This window comes from Xiphophorus maculatus, chromosome 14 (genome assembly GCF_002775205.1).
Source record: "Xiphophorus maculatus strain JP 163 A chromosome 14, X_maculatus-5.0-male, whole genome shotgun sequence".
In the NCBI taxonomy this organism is placed as follows: Eukaryota; Metazoa; Chordata; class Actinopteri; order Cyprinodontiformes; family Poeciliidae; genus Xiphophorus; species Xiphophorus maculatus.
The window spans coordinates 9,462,791-9,483,608 of NC_036456.1; the positions used below are offsets into that span (position 1 = coordinate 9,462,791).

The 20,818-nt window shown below is 39.8% G+C and overlaps 1 protein-coding gene across 1 annotated transcript in view; it reads right to left on the reverse strand.

Annotated features, from left to right (window-relative positions):
* Nucleotides 1-16,358, reverse strand: part of actn3 (actinin alpha 3) — a 31,330-nt gene extending 14,972 nt beyond the window's left edge. Inside the window, exon 1 of the mRNA XM_005811546.3 lies at nt 16,022-16,358. Within this exon, the coding sequence (XP_005811603.1) occupies nt 16,022-16,156 (135 nt within the window). The 5' untranslated portion in view covers nt 16,157-16,358. The remainder of the gene's footprint in view (nt 1-16,021) is intronic.
* Between the last annotated feature and the right edge of the window lie 4,460 nt (nt 16,359-20,818).

The window sequence follows — 20,818 nt, forward strand, 5'->3', positions numbered from 1 at the left end:
TGAAAACAGGATATGCAAGTTCAAATTCAGGAGACTGTGGACGTGGTTGGGCTTTTTTTTTATTTTACTGTAGAGCTGAAATTTTGGCAGTGTTTGGAGAATGTGGGGGAGTAGAAGCGGAATAAGTGCAAGAGCTGAATGCCTAACAAGAAATGAATGTGTGGGTGGAGTGAGGCGCACGGCGTGTATTAATTAGAGCTGAAACAGGGTTTGTGGGGAAATGCAGAAATCAAAAAAGCCAAGCGTCGATACATGGCGTTTGGGAGTATGTTTGTAGCCTCGTTTCTCTACTTGGCATCTTCATTGAGACAGGGCGCATGGGAAAGTTAAAAAAAGATACATTCGCGGTGACAGATCAAAGTGACGGGACGGAAGACGACAACGGATCAGGAGGTTAAAGAACATTTCTCAGTGCAGGAAGAAAAGCTTTTTTCTTTTTTTTTTTTCAAATTTAGCTGAACTGCAGAGCTGACAGGACTACTGGCAGCATTGCTCTGATTTGTGAGTCAAACATTTTTAATTGTACAGGCTAAACAACAAAGACTAAACATCTGAAAGCTCTCGTTTGAGTCTGAACAGGAGCAAAACATCAAAACCGTGTCATGAATACTGACGTTATTGGGATGCAGGGTGTGGAGTTAGCAATGCGCTACTGCGTCGGGAAAGCATAAGCTACTTTTGCTGCATTATTTTCTTTTTCCTCATCATTAATGATCTCCTGACCATCTTGGGCTGAAAGTTCAAAGTCCTATCCAAAGTCTACTAGCGTAGATTGTTTTTAAATTAGTTTTCAACAGAGCAGGAAGAACATCTGCATATTTAACCGGAGATACCTTAATGTTATTATTGAGTCAGTGTGGTCAATTTGAATAAAATTTAGATGATATCCACAGAAGTGGGACACACAGTATGGAGAATACAGCTCTGGAAAAAAATGAAGAGCCCACTGCGCTGAACCCCATTGAAAACCTCCTGATTATTCCACCAAATATTGATTTCTGAACTCTTCCTGAGTTAAAACATTAGTATTGTTGTTTCTAAATGAACATGAACTTGTTTTCTTTGCATCTTTTTCGTTATTTTGACCATTTCTCCTTGTCTGCAAATAAATACTAACGTTTTGCTTGGTATTTCGGAGACATGTTGTCAGTAGTTCACAGAATAAAAGAACAATGTTCATTTTACTCAAACGTATACCTATAAAAAGTTAAATCAGACAAATTGGTCATTGTAAGGGGTCTCTTCAATGTTTTCCTGAGCTGTTTATGTAGAATCTTTAAGATGTGGCGCTATTTGTTGAAAGTCACGTATTTTATCTTTAAGTATCTTTGAATGGCACAAAAATGCAAGTCAGATATGCCATTGTGATGAAGTAGAGTTTTTTTTTTATCGAAACTAAATTAAATTTAGGAAATACTTCTAAGATAAGGAAAATCATGAAAATCCCATGATTTCTGTCAAATGAGTTTGATGGACACAATTTGATTGTCGATGTATAAAAACCAAGACCTTCTCGCTGCATTGATTGTAATAATGTGAAACTCTTCAGCTTAAAGTCCAAATTATTGTCTGTTGATCGTATTTTCATACAGTATGTATTAACTCAAAAATCTTTTGGGATAGTTTTGACTTATTCCAGCAGTATAAGTAATATTTTTTTTCAAGTTTGAACCATGCCGAACATCTTTCCCAATTTTTTTTATTTTAAAGGTTAAAGAGACTTTTAGCGTGCGGACTGACAGGAATTCCCAGGCTCCAGTGTAATTTGATGTAAGGGTCTCAGGAGGAGGAGGAGGAGAGGCCGTCTGTCCAACCAGCAGGTGCTGGGCTCGTTTGTCATGCATGACCAAATTTAGACAGGCCGCTAATCCAGCCCACAGACCCCCGTACCCATCCCTCGCCAAAAGATGAGGCGGTGTTTGAGGACGGAGGCTGAGGAGCTAAAGGAGCAACAAGGAGGCGTAAGAAGAGGCGGCGGTGGCAGAGGCTAAATTGGGTTGGCATGGGACACCACTGGACAGCTGAGAAGGCAGGATTCCTGAGGTGAACTGTAAAAGTACAAGACAGAGGAAGAGGGGGAGGAAGGTCAAGAAGGCGATGCAGGGGGAAAGGAAGGAATGGATTTGAGAATATCAGATAAGATTTCTGTTGGGGGGGAGAAAAACAAAGGAATTATAAAAGGGTCGACCTTTCACTGATCTCACCAGAGTAAAGTGTTAATTACTCTTGAAATGGAAAACAATGAATTGAGTTTAAACATAGTCTCTGTGTTTTTACAAAGCAACAAGAGCTGACCAACAAACACCCAGCTTCTATTTCTCTGACGTTAAAGGGGTCAGTCTTGTAGTTTTACGTCTTTGACATTTTCCGGCCTCGTTGTCTTAGTTGCGGTTGCCCACCAGCGTGAAGCCACTGCTTCACCTTGTCTTCACTTCCTTCCTGTTTATCCACTCCTGTCGGTCTGACTTAGCTTAGCCTGTTTTTTTTTTTTTTTTTTTGCAGGTCCGTCTTGTAAAATGAGGTCATGGTGGCTCGGCTGAATGCCTCACATAACTACAGCGTCCCCCGCCGCCGCCCAAAGAAAGATCAGGGCTACTGACCCTCAATACAGCTGACACGAACACCCAACCTCCTCTTTCACATCAGAACAGGCGTCAGGCTCCTGATGATGTCGCTCGCTCGCCTGCCTATCAAAGGGATGACGCAGCCGCCGAGCTGCTGGAAGACGTCATGGCTGTAGTCTCAGGAAGATGTAGGAGTTTTACGAGTTTCAGACGTCAGAGGGTAACAGTGCAATGTTTAAAAATCTCTCCTACAAATAAAGCTGAGCTTGCTTAAATTAACTAGCTTGACTTTCTGATTTCTCTGAGGAGTTGTTAGAGTATTCAACGTGGTAAAGCTCTACCGATTACTCAATTTAGCAACTTATACTCAACATATTAAGACTAAAGTTTATTTTAAACCTTATAACAGTTAGTGATAATATGTAGGCAACTAATCTAAACCCTGATTTCAAACAGCAACTCCTTACATATGCACTTTACATAACCAGGGCGCATGGATAACAGACATTGTTTCTGAAGTTATGTTCTCAATGTAACATAGGACATTGTGAATATAACTGCAGAAACATAAAACGAGACAATTTAAGGGAGGAAGTATGCTTCTGGTTGTTCGCTAAAGCATCGTAAGGCTTTAGTTTTGTCACAGCGTAACTCAAATCCGTCAGCTACAACCACAGCAGACTGTGCGAATAAATATTGACAGCGAATTTTTAAAAAAAATCACATAAAATGGAACGACAGCATTGGTCATAGTATGTTAAAGTGTAAGTCGCAAAAACATTTTAATGTGAGGTGGGATTATTTTTATATATTTTTTAAAAGTGATTTGGAAGTAAAATATTTTTTTATCGCAAATGTTTTTGGCGATGCATCTTACCAAACAGTGATGATATGTCTAACACCATTCCTAATATTAACCCAGTAACAGGGAAGGCAAACATAAACAGTCTGTCTCTTCCTAGCTGATCATTCCCTTTAGACACACAGTGCTGACTCAGTGTGTGTGTGTGTGTGTGTGTGGGTGTGTGTGTGTGTGTGTGTGTGGGTCTGTCCTCTCAGACTGATCTGACGAGACCAGAGTCTTACCCCAGATAAATCAAGGCGATCTTTGCAATTACAGGTCCAAATCTACATTGACAGTAAAATAACTCCACCTCTAAACTTGTGCTAATCAGATAGATTATTACATAAACGATCTGCAAAACAGACAATGAGATCTTTAAATTTAATTCTAAATGTCCACCGTAGATCTATTCACTAATTAACACCTTCGGTCTGAGCCGGTTGGTCTAATTAAAGACGAGTGTTGGTTGAATGTTGCTCTGGTTTAAACATAGCTGCATTAAACAGAGGCCTGTCTGCCACTTTTACATTTAGCTATCATTAAAGATGTATAGCTTTATGCTCAATTGATTAAAGAGCTGGCACACTAACATCCTCAGGGCAAAAAACCAAAACAAAAGTCACTGCTAAGGCTCTTTTAAAACAGGAACATGTTTTAAAAAGGGAACAACTGGGACACACTGGGTAGAAAGAGAGATTATTTTTGTAAATTAAACCAACTTGAATCAAAACCTTTTCAGTAAAAGGGCAGAATAAATTAGAATATCAAGTGGATGTAAAACTTTTCCATTAGAAGTTTACAGTCTGTATAAAGAAGAGCCAATAACTCTATCATACATGACTCAACTTTGTAACGCACATATATAAAAGCACTCACGGCCAGCATTTCAAGCATTTGCAATTTATTTATAATAAGTCAAGTATTTATGACTCTGTACCAGCGTAAGAATAGTTTGCCTTCATGGCTGACCTTGTGGTCTCCAGCTACCTTAGTCAAACACCTGTTCAGAAATCCTGTCCAGCCGTCTTCAACACTCACACAAACACTAGCTACGCATGCTGCACTCAAGGCCTGCTCGCGTGAACTCGCAGTAACGGCTCACAGTACGCAGCCTGTGCAGATTTATTCACTGCTTCGGCAAAACATCATGCAAATTCAAAACATTTTCTACAAGCGTCGCCACTTGTACGCTTCACAATTTATGGCATCATTAGGAAATGGTTTGGTTTTCAGTACATGTGTCCAGGTAATTGGTAATTGGTGGTAATTATAATTATATACCGAGAGGGAAGACTCAAATAAAACGATTAAACCTGCAGCCTAGCAACTGAAGAGAGCCTGCAAAGCACCTCATGATTTTCTGTTATTCCTTCTTAGGTCAGTTGTTGTCTTTAATTTATATGCTGCCAGTTAAATGTTTTGGATTTTCACTATTAAAAACAGTGCATTTTCAGCAATTCACCAATAAAAATGTTATTTTTGATGACTAATACTGTAAATACTTTTTGTTTCATAGCAATACATGTGCTTTAGTGATTCCTTGATTTCTGTCACTGTGTGATTATTTTGGGTGGTTTAAAGTGTTTAGCAAGCTGGTGGAGTACATGTTCAATCAAGCAGCTGTAGAAATAGATTGCAATAGATCTGTTCAACTGATTTCCTGAAGACACCAAAATATATTGAGTTTATATATTTTAGTACATTTGATACTCTAAATTCAGACATAAAAACCTATGAAGCAAAAAAAAAAGCCATTTAATCTTTAAATGTATTTCAAAACAGGAAATAGAATGATCTGCTAAAATAATAATAATGAAATACTTCTTCACATTTGAGCTTCAATGTTGTAAAAAACAAAAAAAGCTTAATTTGAGTCAGAACAGACGCTAAATTTTTCCATTAAATTTTAAATAGTTTCTTTTATTATTATTATTATTATTATTATTATTATTATTATTATTATTATTATTATTACAATGACCGTGTAATGATGTTTGGGAAAGTTATTTAAAATCATTTCTAAACAATTCCTGACTGATTTTAAAACTCCTCGTCATGAATTTGTGCAAAGTGACGTCACTGTGTTGTGTCAGAGCTCCCTTGGAAGCAGCAGGTTGAAACCCTGAGCTCACGCTGCGTTTCAACAGGCGATAAAGTGACGGGGCGACGATGCGAGCGGCGCTGCGGAGAACAACAGGTGGTCCCAGAATGCAGGAATCCCATCTGACCGCTCTTCCTCTCTGTGGCTTTGCATTCACACCTTCACCACCTCTACAGAGAGACCTGGATCTCTACACTCGGGTGCAATGAAAACATTTTGGGGAAAACATCCTTCCTCTTGAACTCGCTTCCATTGTTTTCTTAAAAATACCATCGCATTTGATTCATGAATTTGAGAAACGGTGTTTCTTCTTCACTGTGTAAATAGATTACACCTTCTGGGTTCATGCGACTATTTGTAAAGAGCAACTTGAAATTTGATGAAGGAAAAATAAAAGTGGAAAACCAGGATTAAATAACAATTTGTCATCATCAAATTACTAAAATTAAGCTCATATTCTTCTTGGGGGAACATAATTTGGTTACATTTGTGAAGTATGGGTTGAATATTTTTGTTTTTTTTATCATCTAATACAATCCCAGGAATGCTCTGAGAAATTTGCTGGTTATTCATATCAGATAATTTTCCTCTTGTCCAATTCTAACCTTTAACTTGCTAGTCAGACACCCAAAAATCCTTCCTCTTATGCAGCTGCACCGTTCCAAGTCACAGCGACCAAAACATTCTTTAGTGTGCTAAAATAAGAAAACTCAAGTTGTTTATCTTTAGAATCAGGACAGTGTTTGAAATTAAGTCAAAGGGAGAAAATACGATTTTCTACAATATTTCATAACCTGTCTGTGAGAGAAAGCAAGACTTTAACATGAAGGCTGAAATGACTATAGCTTTGGTAAAGTACATTGTCTACATTAAACTCACTTTCATTTCGGATCATAAAAAAATCATGAATGGCCTGAAAGAGCCGGTTGTGGCAGAATGCAGTTATTTATAAAACTATCCTTTAATCATGAATTACAACAAAAAAAAGTCTTTCCCGTTACCAAATTCGCTTTGAGCTACAAGTCAGTTCAGTATCACCCCTTCTCTTCTTTATAGAGGATTAATAGGCTTAAAGCCAGAGACCCTGATGACAGCAAGACCAGCAATCGGCCTGTAGAGCGAGGTCCGGGCCTAAACCTGCTGATTTATGTCTTTGTTCAGAGGATAAAAGGCCTAGCTTGTTTATTCTGGTCCACTGTGTGTCGGGGTGTTATATGGGTGTGTGTAAACCCTGTGCAACATGCCAGTGAGATGTACAGTAGATGCGTTGATCTGAGCTGGAATGAGAACAAGTGTCAAATATGATAATAGACAATAATGCTCCTCTACCAACAAGCAAACTGATATACTACTACTGCTAATAATAATATTACTCGTATTTAAAGGGCAGAACTACAACAACCTTTTAAACCCACTTCTCCAGGAAGGATAGTCCTGCCTGAAAACAAGCACCGGCAGCAATTTAATATGAAAATTAGGACATGTCTTTAGGCCATTGTACTCTCTGCTCCATTTCCCTCAATTTAACATATTTTTAGGATCTAAAACACACGGAGGAGAGAAGTCAGAACACCTGCTTCACCAATAGCCTGCGATGTATTTTGACAATTTTAAGTAGGCATCTAACATCTTAGGACAAATTTTACAATGACGCCTAAACAGCAGAACAGCGATGTCACGAAGCTTTACCTGTGGTTCCAAAGAGGGCCGACTTATCAGAGAAACAATTGGTGCGGCATTTGGCAGTCTCGCTTTGACGCAACCATCTGTCTTCACCCTCGTATTAATTGCAGCGGCTTCGTGGAGGGCTGCGTCGTGTCGCTGTTGCGCCGCCACACGTTTCCGCTGCACAGCCAGATGATGCCAGCCGACATTTAACAATGCAGTCACGCTCCGAGCAGCGTGTCTGGAGGCGTATGCAGATGTTGGCTCCTCTCAGGAACCCGGAGTGCCCGACGGGAATCGAGGTGCAAGAACGAAGGCAGGCCGAGGACGGCGTGAATTAATCCAAGTTAAAACAGACAACCAGGAAAAGAAGAAAGAAGGATTGTGCCGTAAAATGTGTGACCCCAAAGTCACAGCAAGTGTGTGAAACCTTCCGTTGTATTGACTGATCAGAGAGGCTGCAGATGTGGATCATAAAACCATGTTAAGTTGGCAAGTCATAGGTTGCTGCAACCAAAAAAAAAAAGAAAGAAGAAAAATATGTTGATCAAAAGGTGATGTAATATAGCGTTAAGCTAACTCTGATGCAGTTTCTGATGATGCTTTCCTGAACCTCTGGGGAACATCTGTTTATATATATATATATATTTTATAAACATGCTACTAAATTTAAGAGGTCAAATAATAGCTGAATTACTCAGAAAAGGAGTAACACTGCTCTGCCACTGGAGATATTCCAAGCGTTTGGTATGCTGAGGTAAGTATCTCTTCCAACACAGACTGAGCATCCGCATAATGTAACATGAGATTTAGTAATGTTACAGATCATTGCAGCAACATTTGAGGAGCGCTTGTACGAAATGCGCAAAAGTCGCAAACATGTGCCATAATCGCCGTCTTTAAGTTGGCGTTCATGTCACACAATTATAAACCATAGCCAAAAACAAAACAAAAAATAAATAAATAAAAGTCGGTGGCGCCCTGACCTAGGTGGAGATCATTTTGAGAATGCTACATTAGCTGATGCATAAACCTTTTTTAGAAAACAGTTTCACCATAAAACCGCAAAAGATGAAACCCTGGTCCTTCACAATCTCACCAACCTCCTGGTGAGATTGTGTCATGGGCTTTCAAAATTTAAGTTGGCATTATGAAACCAAAGGAAGTGGGGAGAGAAACTCATGTTTAAAGTGTGTGGCAAACATCAAACATCTCTCCATCTGAAGGGTTAAACACCTTGTCAGTTTAGATTTATTCATATTGCGGCTTCCAAGCGATCTACCTCCACCGAATCCCAGTAAGTTGTTCTGTTTCAACAAACGTCCCTGGAAACCCTTGCAAAAAAGACTCAAAAATAAAAAATAATAACAAGCATGATGTGATTCAATGTAGATGTACCACACCAAGGTGGACCGTGTGTTTTATGCCTTTAATTGTTTGGCAGACTGATAGCAAAGACCACCTGTCATTATTACATCAGTTGCGTGTGCCAAAGCCCACTAAGTCTGACATAAGTCAGTTATCATCACAGCGAGTTGACTTCCCCCACCGCACGCCGTTTTAGTCATTTCAGAAAATGCCAGAAAGTTGACAAAGTCCAGGCTTTAAAGATGTTGTGAAAAAAAAAAGGCTTTAGAAAGTAACTGCTCAAAAGTTCAGTTATTTAAAGTCACACATTTACCCATGCCGTTAAACACAAGCTAGATACGTGCTAGCATGTTTAAATTTTTTTTAGAACTTTAAATTACACTGAAAGGAATTATCAGCCTCTAGGGACTCTGACTTTCCGACAAAACTTTCTAAACAAAGAACACAATATAAAGGACCTGCAAAAGAGTTGTTATGTGCCCTTTAAGCTGGAGCTTGTTCTCTTGTCATCATTTTGTGGTTTAATGACTCGGAAGACAAGCCGTTTGAGTCATTTCTCTCAGCAATGTTCCTTCAAAATGCCAGCTGGGGCAGAAAGAGAGAAAAAAAAAACCTTTCAGCTTGAATTCGACACAAAGCCTCACATGCCACAACCTTATCTTCCATTATTCGCTCTCATACTGCGTTTAGTTTCTTTGTTACAGGAGTCAATTGCGGAATTAGCCGACAGCATGATTGATGGCGGCGACTGAAGGTGAGCGCGAAGGTTTATTGCTGACGGCAGCAGCATGTTGAATCTTTTGTCGCTGTCTTTTAATGAGTACCAGCCTCCGGACAAATAAACTGATGTGAATTGTTGTGGGGGATGTATGTGACAGCCTCTGGGCCTGACTTTGGCGATTGGTTGGGGGGGCAGGAGGAGGGCTGTGTCTAATTTCAGTAGAGGCTACTTTGTTTCTTTGAGAGGCGGCGCAGGCCCAGCGGATCCGGGGTCAGCTAAATCATCTTAGCAGAAACCTTGACCTAGGTGTGAAACCAATCTAAGGCTGTATATAGTAACATGCAACTGAGACATTTCCCAGCATTCATTTCAGCCAGAAGAGGGACCAAAAGTGACAGGAACGACCTCGTGATGCTTTTTCTGAACCAAAAAGGGGTCATCTCATGCTCAAGCTTTTTCTGCATCACCTCTAAATGACTCCAAAGTCACCAGTTTTTATGTCAACTTTTATCACGACAGAGGTTCTAAGTTGTACATTTTCCTAAATGTAATGCGAAACCACATAAAACGTCTCAAAATGTACGCATGGTAGCCAGCGCATGTTATCACCGGAGACTCGTCACTTCGTTGGAAGGTGGTGAGTTCTTCTGCTTTCATCCTAAAAATATTTATTGCACAGTGTTGACATTTCTTTCTGATAAGGCAAATGGACTTAGTTTGGTGTTTGCAAAGTATATATGGTTTTTTTTTTAGCTGGTTACACTGCAAGAAAACTCTAAACTCCCTAAACATTGTCTGCAATTTGGACATCATTCATATGTCAGGTTATGCTTTGTGGATGTTTGACCATGAATCGTGTGTTGGGTGCATTTCGCTCTCCTTAAGTCTCCAATTTCAAGACAAACAGCATCTCAATCTGAGATATCTTATTTTTAGGGGTTTTTTTTTGTTTGCAGAAAAATATGCCTACATTAAGAGTAAAGCTCAATCACTCAGCCTTCTATTCTATTTACAGGCCCAAAGAAACGCTGTGATCAAATCAAGATGGACGCTCTGACTACCCATCATTCATCAGTGGTACTTTCACCATATGGATTCTGACACTGCTGCCGTATCATGTGTCGACTTTTGCCATTACAACACTCTGCAAGAACTTTCTGTTTTTATATACTGAGATCCAATCCTCATAAAAGAAACAAAAAACCCCACTGCTGCATGACACAGAGAGACAAACACGCCACTTACATGCCTGTAGAAAATACTGTAAATTACAGTGAAGATGTCATACGCCTGTATATTCTCCTTGGCCGTTTCCACGGTCTCTCAGGGCTCCCGTGTTTTTCTCTAGAGCAGATTATAGAAGCCTCCCTACATGGACACAACTTCTGGAATAGCAACTGCTATTTGATCTGACTGCACACTCTCTGGACTCTCCACTTACGTGGATCCTCATACAGATGCTCTCTGCACGCAGCTACAGAAAGAGCTGCAGTGTGATTACTAATACTATTATACTTGATACTTTGTAGATAATGACAATATTATATTAATGGAGAGATGTTTACTTAAAAAAGAGATAATAATATTGGTGTTTAAGAATGTTTGTTTACCTCTGTAATCCGGTATCTGACTGTGCCACTAGAGCAGCTTTGCAATCTTATTCCTGAACTTAAAGTTGGATCCCGATGAGTTTTTCTCAGTTTTGTATATTTGTCATCTTCTTAACTTGCAAACTCTACAGTTTTTTTCCTGCTTTTCTGCTGAAAGAAACATGAGGAGCGCTTCAAAGATGGACTCAGCAGGGTTTATGTCGTCTTTACAGTGCCTGGTATCACCTGAGTGAGTGAATCATGAGACAGACTTGAAGATTCGTGACTCCCAGATGCATTATGGGAATGAGGCACACATCGGACTGACAAGTCAGCGAAGCAAATCTAAGAAATGTCTGCAGTAATGCTGCAAAATAAGCAAGATGGAAGGATGCTAATTACTCTCTTACTTTTCCTTTCAGTTAAATAAAAATATATTTTGTTCTCTATTAAAATTTATGCCCTCGCCCTGATGTCTACTATAAGTTAGACATCAGACATCAAGTAAGACATCATTGTTTTACTTGATTTGCCAAGTAAAACAAGACTTTAGGAGTAGAGATAAAAGGGATTTTGCTATGCTAGAGTTTCGTGTGTCTCTAGCTGTCGTTCATTTGGGGGGAAAGAGAGCAAAAACATCAACACAATCAGCCCTCCTGGGGTAAACAGAAGAGGATCAGTGGCTTTTCTGCTGTTTGGTGCTTCGTTAGGCGATAGATCAATAACTCTGTAGGGCCGCCGGACAGCAGGCCGCGCGGTTCTGAGTGCAAAATAAGATTAAATGAGAACAGATTTGATTGTGCATCACCCCGGCTACCACAAAGGGAAATTACATTAGCCTAAGTGGATACTCTGTGAGTATCACATGGGTGTAATTAAATATCACTTAAAGATGATGATAATCACTCATTTTGACTCCTTCAGTCGCGCCGTGTAAAAGCCCGATGTTAAATGTGATTAGATGCATTTTGGTGGTCGAGAGAAATAACAACCGAGATCGACGGGAAATCTTAACTCGGCAAAACTAAACCGGTCCTATAGGTTTCACACACTGCGTACTAATTACGCATTATGGCAATTAACATTTACAAGGATTTACAAAGATCAAAATAACATGTTTTGAAATGTTTGATTAATCTAACAAAAGTATCCATTTATTCCATTTTAAAATACAATATTTAAACAGACAGTATTGCTAAAACGTTGATTTAGGTAATGATAATAGTATGAAGAAGAAATTATGTTTTGAGGATTTTTCTGAGAAAAAAAAAGCTTATAGTTCTTTGTAAAAAAAACCATTAAATTATGTAAACAGCTATAATGATGATTTAAGGTATCCTATTCTTGTGTTTAAACATATAACTATCTCTATTTGTGCTTCGGTCTGTGTATATGCACACTTAGCTTTCGCCATTTTAATAGTCTGGCTGAGCCATTAAGACAGTTGATAACTCTGTAATGGATATTTTTAGGTTATTGCGAGAACAAGCTATACCAAGCAGCAAGACGTTCACTTAGTCACATAACAGCTGAACTCCTAAACAATGTGAAACAGAAGACGGCTTCAGTCACCGAACTCATCTGGTGTGTTGACATTTGGCTCCATCAGTTTGATTCATGACACAAATTATCAAATACTAAAAGAATCCAACGTAAAGCGTCCAAACAAACAGTCGGGATTCAGATCTACAGGTGCAGTGAGAGTTGATCAATCCAGCTATTGATCAGGCTTCAAGACATCACCTTTGATGCAGATGTGCTCGAGCAGGATGAGGGTTAGACGTCAGTAAGCTCTGAGGGTTCTCGAACTTTTTTTCGGTCTAAGTGGCTTGTTTGCCTAAGCTTATAAATCAGCCTAACAAACGAGGCCCTTCTTGTTTCCAGGACCGCGCCTGCTTTGAGTGAACACGACTGCTGAGATGAGATGCAGTCAGCTCTCATCACCGCATCCCTTCCATGTTTTTACCACATGCAATTTCTCACACGATTTTTGACAACTCCTGTTACGCCGAAGTCCTCGTCCAAAACAAGTCGTGAATCATGTGCTTCTCAACCTCAAACAGACACTTCATGGGGGGCGGAGGGGGCAAATTGATCCACAAGTCAGAGGTGGGCACAAATTGGATGCGCATTTATGTCCAAGTGTGTGTCATTTCTAATGTCTGGTATCGAATTCGACATCACTGTGTGTTGACAAACACTTTACTGCCTCGTCAAATGCTGGTCGACCTTTCTTTTTTTTTTTTTTCCATTGAATTTAAAGGATAGAAGAGACAACAGGTGCTGGAAGGCTTTCCTTTCATATTCATTACACTGCAAAATGATGCACTTGCTATATTTACAGGCTGATATCAGCGCCTTAAGCTGGATTTTACATGCCGAGAAGTGCCGTGGAGTACCATGACTTGTTCGCCTGAGAGGTCACCAGGGGAACACCGAGAGCTCTGCTATTGAGATTTCGCTAACATTCAAAGCCAATCGTAATACAATGACAGAGCTTATGACAACATATTTCAATAACTGCGGCATGCCGAAGTGTTCAATTGTAATAGAAGGAAAAGTAAAAGTTGAAGGTAAGAAGGAGGAGGGGGCGGAGAGAGGGAAGTTGGAGCCAAGCAAGTTAAAAAAGTATTTTTAGGACGATGTTTATTTGGAGGTCGGTGAAACCAACCCCAGGTCTATATACCACCATCTGTTGAGGTCTCTCAGCCTGTCACTGTGCTCGGTAGGTGGGGGACGTTTTACATGGACAGAAAGGTTTTGTAGATTCGCTGCAGTCAAAGTCATTTAAAGTTGCCTGCTTGCTATTAAAATGCCTTTTAAAAATTCTGATCCTTTCGTTTATGTCGGGAAAATTAGATTGTGGCACCAGCACAGCTTAGTGGCAATAAGCAGCTGTGTGGATGTGCCTTACATTGAAATAGAAAAAGTCTGTCTTATCCCGACTTTGAAATAAACAAAACAGCTGTTTCAAGGACAAAAAAAAGTAATGAATAAAGTTTTAAATATTTAAACGGCAGCATAGATAGATAGATAGATAGATAGATAGATAGATAGATAGATAGATAGATAGATAGATAGATAGATAGATAGATAGATAGATAGATAGATAGATAGATAGATAGATAGATAGATAGATAGATAGATAGATAGATAGATAGATAGATAGATAGATAGATAGATAGATAGATAGATAGATAGATAGATAGATAGATAGATAGATAGATAGGTGACTGGGACTCTAAATTCTGTCACTTATAAATTTTGCATTTAATTTTGCAACTTTATGCAATATTTTTCAACAATTAGCACTACAAAGTCAAGCAGTTTTGGACAATTGCAAAATTTGTAATCACACAAATTTATAAGAGAATACAATCAGTGGAAAAGTCATCCAAATTGTGTTAAGAGGCTTCAACTGTGTTTACTTACAGTCCCATTATAAAATGTATCCATTATAGCTGCATAAATGAGCAGTAAAAAGACGGAAAGATGAGTCCTAAATTATCTCTTTGATATGCCAATTTATTCTAATTGGACACAAGTATATTTTTGAAATTTAGGTCCACAAAAACAGAAAAGAAAACATTCCTAACTAATTATTTAAACCTGAAAGTGAGTCACTCCATAATACGTTCTATCTAAAGCAACTTTATTTATCCCAAAGGGAAATTAAATCCAACTTCTGCCTGTGCAAGGAAATATACCGATTTGATACACAAGCAGCTACTTTCAAAATTTGTGTCCATAATTTTAAAATGCTGGCTCGTACATCGGGAGCAATTAAATTTGATATAAAACTCTTCTGCATTATAAGTTTTTATAGCATATAGTGAATGGCAATAGCCTAGAGATGTCACAGCACCATTCTGAAACTGCACACCTTGAAAATTATGGCATGTGTAATAAAAAGTTGGTAAAACCTGTTTTTAATTATCCTTGATTTAATTAACTAATTTCTTTTCAAACTGAGCATGTCGACTAATTGTGACGTAGCTGGACACCAGTTAGCTCAAACCTAATGTTGGAATAAAATCACTTTGAACATAGCAGTTATAAATTTGATAATAATTTGATATTTGCCAGAATGTCCAGCGCTGTTAACGAGATAAACCCTAATGGTATTTCCTGAGCCATGAGTAATGAATTACTCAAAAGCTATTTTCAGCTCGGACTCCAGGAATTGTTGGGTGGAACAAGGAACTGGTCCCTCCTACAAAAAATCCCGCCATCAAACACAGTGAGCAGGTAGCAAGTAGAACCGCAACATCAAGCTAGCAAACAAGAAATTGACTTTAAATTAAAAATAACTCAAAAAAACTGTTTAAAATACCGGGGAAAGTATTTTATAAACTAAATCAAGCTGTATTTACTGACTGTGTTTTCATTCAGATTGTCGCCTAGCTCATTAAACACACCTGTGCGGAGATGACGCAAGGCCCGTGAGTTGCCATGGTGATTGGTTACTAAGCGTCGGAGCTAGCTTCGTGTGGCTAACAATATCAAGGTAAAATTACGTTTTTTAATGAAATTGTAGGGTATTATTTATTGCCTACATAGCTCATTTTAATTAGTTCAATTCCAAATACACAAATATTGCAAATATTTCTACTTTTGGGGGCCGTTTTATTTAATAGCAGCTAAAATATTAATGGGTTAACTTTTGTTTTTTTCAGTACAACTTTAGTTTGCTTTTTTTGTTTGTTTTGTTGTTGTTGAACTGATTTGACACTTTGATAAAAGTGTCAAAGGTTAACGTGTAATTTTCCCGGTTGAGACTTAAATGTCTGCCAAAGGAAAAAAAAAATGGGAGGGTGGGTATTAAATTTAGACAGTCTGCAAGGCACTGAGGGGTAACTGAAAGACAACACTGAGAAAGTTCCACAGCCTAAAATATCTGCCCACACAGCTTCCAGCGGGACTGAAGTGCCAGGTGCGGGGGACACCAAAGGCGCAGCTGAGCCATCTTATATTGGGCTGTTAAAAAGTTCATTATTATAACCAGGTTAGTCATTTTAAAGCAAACGTCATTCAGAATGATAAAATGCACAGAGATGCCACTCGGTGACGCTTATGTGAGCGTAAAGCGCATGCGCGAATCTGTGCGCAATTACGCACGGCACCACAGGCTACAGTCCGCTGCAGCAGAGGCGGCACATCCAACCCTACCTTCCTCTGCTGCTTCTCCCAGGCAGGGTCCAGCAGCAGGTCCCTGTCCCAGTCCTCCTCCTGGGTCATGTACGCATCTTCATGTTGGATCGTATAGGAGGTGTTATATGTCACTTGGGTTTCGACAGCTGTCATCGTTCCGCCTCTGTCAGGACTTCCTAAGTCCCCCTCAGCTTATAGTGACAAAAAAAAATAAGATCAGCTCGAGAGACGACGAGGGGAGAGGCAGTTAGGGACTGCGGAGACCAGACTCCTCTGGTGAGAGGTGGCTGTGCGAAGGTGGTGCCCACTAACAGAAGACCCTGCTGGCCGGTGCTCCTTTCCTGGTCAAAAGTAGCACACGTGACAGCACCCCAATAAGTATGGGTCCTTACAGCTTGGGTGTCAGGTTCTGAGCCTAAAAAGGCCTAATAGGCGGAGTAAAACTTTGCAATTGGGGATAACTGGTTTGTGAGTGGTCTGGCTTTCTGTCAATTACACCTCCTCTCAACACGGAGGGGTTTATGGCCCGTGTAATGCACCTGTCGCTGTTAGTGATCCTCAATGGTAAACTCAGGCCTATGAAGCGTCAAACAACTTTATAAAATGCAACATCACCAAAAAAAAAAAGAAACAATGAATATAGAATTTTCTATTAAGACAAAAATTAAATGCAGTTATGAACATGGATGGTTCCTCATTTTGTGAAATATTAGCAAAGGTATTCTTACTCCATGAAGTGTTTCATGTTACTGCAACTACAGCTTCAAGTTTTTAGGTTATGCATCACCTGTGATGGAAAAAAAAAAAAAAAAAAGGACAGCATGATGCTGCCTCCACCCTGTTTTACCCTGGGGACGGTGAGCGTCAGTTTTCCACCACATGTGCTTTGCTTGAAGTTCAAAAAGTTCAGTTTTGGTCTAATGTAAAAAATAAAATATTCCAAACTGAGCTTTAAAATTCACATCCACAGTTACCGTAGCACTCATACCCAGCCTGCCAGTTTAAGTGACCAACCATGTTTGGAGTTGTGATGTACTTTTAATTTTCAGAAGACAGGATACAGCCCTTTGACGTAAACTTGAAATAATGTTTTGTAATCTAAATGTACTCTTAAGTTCTCCACGTCTTTATCCCTTAACTATCTGTTGTTTTTATTGTCATGCGTTTCTTGTTCCCTAATGTTCTCAAACATCCGAGTCCTGCACAGCTGGATTCAAATTTGTACTGAGACTAGATTACACAAGTGAACCCTGTTCAGTAATTAGGTGGATTTGGTTGGACTTTTTTCCCCCTTAATGATAGAAAAAAGGGGTCAATTACAAATTTCTCAACCCATTAAGAGTTTCTTTCGTTAAGAAAAATGTGAAAACCATTTATTATTTTCATTCCACTTCACAACTATCTACTACTTTGTTAGTTTATCTGTTACCGTTCATATTCTTCACAGCAGCTCTAAAATCATCTTAGGAGCTAAAATTACATTCACACCAATTATTTCTCAGCTACATCCTAATGTTGCGAGTTGGAATAATAACAGATCTGGACACCGTTATTGAGAAAAAAAAAAGTTTATTCATAAATTGCATGCAAAAACAAAAAAAAATACATTTTTCAGAAATACACTTTAAAAGGCATATATATGAATACACAACCATACAATATAACTTGTATCTATATCAGGATTTGTCATTCACAGTAAACATGTTGATGGAAATTTCTGAGCTAACATCTGGGAATTGAAATCCCCTAACATTCGGTTATGTGCTAACGCTAATTGCTTTGAAATGAGCATATCCACATTCCTACCCTCTTGAGATAGCAAATTACTAAGTCACCCTTTACGTCTTTGGAATCTAGAGTGATTTAGAAAGTAATTAATCAAACATCTGATGTAACTACAGTAAGCTTGGTCCATTAACCTACTTTAGGAAGCTCAGTGGTTACATTACTGCTCCTCTCGTGAGGCTGGGAACGGTTGAAACGAGTGATCTGACCGATGTAAACATGTTGAGTTTTCGTCATAAAATAGCTTGTGTAAAACTCGCTAGACTTTTCAGCTATTTGCTTTTAATTGTTCATTGAGCAACATCAAAAATGTAAATAATACCTGCAGCAATAGTGTGTAAAAACTACACCGCTTTCTGTCAAGTTCGCCCTCTCTAGATGAAAAAAAAAAAAAGAAGTTTGAGGTTTGCCACTGCTGTTATGTACATCAGTCCTTTCCCATTCAAATTTGTGCTTAAAAAGTCACAATTAAAAAAAAAAAAAAAAAAGTTTTAATAGCAGACTGGGATCTATAAAGGGACAAAAGTGCCATATTCAAATTAATTAGTTAAAAAAAAGTAAAATAAAGTATTCAAATTGGAAATACTGGAATTAATACTGAAGTTCTGCAGCACATCATCAATACGTTTCATCATTGGTCAGAGGGCGGGGCTAACACTTCTCTAGTTAAAGGTGATTGGTCTGAACAACAGTCTCATTTGCAGATTAACCAATTAGAGTTCATGGTTCTAATGAGTCTATTAATGAAGGATTGGAACTGTGAAAAATTACAAAATTAAATCTGTATAATTTTAACATATACTAACTTTAAATTGTAATCAATGAGTTTCACATTTAATATCTAAAAATAAGTATTCAATATAAAAATAGTAGAATAGTAAATATTTAAGACGTACATGGAACACATTGTTTGCTTATTAAATGTATTTATTTAATAATATAACATTTACTAGATTGTGGCACTTTTGGCCCTTCATAGGACTGGCTTGAAAAAAAAAAACTTGTACCAGTTTGCAGTTATCTGGATTTCCCATATACTATCCCCTGCAGGAGGACAGACATGACCTTCAGGATCCCACTCAAAATAACGAACTGACACGTGTGTAATATGCACATGCACTTTTCTTTAGCTAAAACAACAACAGACAAAGAGGTGGACAGAGGGTGGGGTCTGGGTGTGGGAGTAGGTTGGCGGGGGCTGCAGTGAGCTTTGGCGGGCGATGCATTGCAACTGATTTACAAGCAGGGTTTTCTTTTCCTTTCTAGAGATGCAGAACTGCATTTACCCAAGCATGTTTGAAGGCCCAGACTCACAAGCACCAGAAGAAGCCTTTAGTGGGGAGCTAGGAGAGTGAAGAAGAAGGTATGGAGGCGCCAGTGGGGAGAGAGGAGGTTGGGACGGAGGCCCTATTCTGGTTTAGGTTTATTACAATAAAACTGGCCTGTGTACGAAAATAGATTTTTAACCCTTTTATTGTTGGATATGATCCACACCTTCAAAACTAAACCAAGAACTCACCTCATAATCAACCCATCAAATTTTCTAATATTTTGTGCTTTCTTGCTCGTTAGGCATAAAGGGAGCATCACTCCCATCCAGAAACTCTTAGGGAAAATGCGAGACAAGTTAACCGAAACCTTGTCCAGAGATTGATCTCCCTAAAAGTGAGTAAGTACACATACAAGCTACTAAGACGACATGTGACAGAAAAGTCCTATAGGAACCCTGAGATTGATGAGAATCTACAGGTCAGTCTGGCCTGAAAGCCTTTCCTATAGGACGTTTCTGACTGACAGCTGTCAATCAAGTTGTTTCACATTACACGTTGCCTTCACATCCCCTGCCAGAGCCATGTTATGGATAACCAACATTCAACAGTTGTAGCAAAGCAATTCCTCGAGCTCTGAAGTCTCTCTGTGTCCCAGGACAAAGTCCAAAGGAGGGCCGCCACAGATACATAGTCCTTTTTGGCACGCCAGGGCGTCTATGGTAACAAAGGTGGATGGTGGGGAGGGAGGTGTTTTGGGTCAGGTAGATGATTCTGGGAAGTTGAGTCCAAGCCAGAGCGATGGAACCCAGATCCAAGGTGGCGGCGGTGCCGGCGGGTAAAAAAACAAAAAGCGCTGTGTGCGTGGACGGCGGAGAGGTGAGGAGATGCGCAAAGAGGGAGAGCAGGGGCAGGGGGTGAAGGAGGGAGAGGAGGAGGAAGGAAGAGTGAAGAGGGTTGAGGGCGGCGAATACGGCGGTGGACAGGAGTTGATTAGCTGGCAAGGGGAAGGGTTTGGGGTGTGTCCACTTACGCCAAGCCTCATTGACCAATAAAATGGCGCCCAAAAAGTATCCCGTTTTTTTAGCACCCACACTCACACTCACGCACACCCTGACACATCGCATTTATTGTTCACCAGCTCACACAACAACCGAACAAAGGGCACCTCAATATGCTGATGCAGGACAGGATCACTCCTAAGGGGTCTTAACCCTGCCCCACCCCAGCCGGCCCATCACTCCCAGTGAGGAGAAGACCCAGGCTACAGGTACAAACACTGCCGATGCAGTAGAAGAGAGATTACGGACTCGGGGGAGGGTGGAAGAGAAGAGGAGGTGGTAATGGCGGAGGGAAGGAAGAGGGGTAGGAGTGTTGTGTCAAGCCACAGTCAAAGGAAAGTGAGGAGGGGGATGGGGCAATTAGGGAGAAGAGATGTCAGTGCTGTCATGATTTCTTTCTTTTGCATTTAGTCGATTTACCTTGGTGGTGAAGAGAAAGAGAGACAACAAGTTTCCACTGCGGTGGCGTCGCGCTAAAAGTCGTCCCCACGGCTCACGCGAGGCAGCACACAGGGTGTTCCAGGTAGCACGGTGACCTAATTCAGTTGAGATAGTTAGTTCAGAGCTGGACTGTCGAGTTGGGCTGTTTTTTTTTCTCTTGCGGCACAGTTACAGATTATCACACATGCAGGTCTGAGAGCTTAGTGAACACAGAGACACACGGAAAAGGGAGAATTCGGTGCAGCAAGGAGAGAGACCAG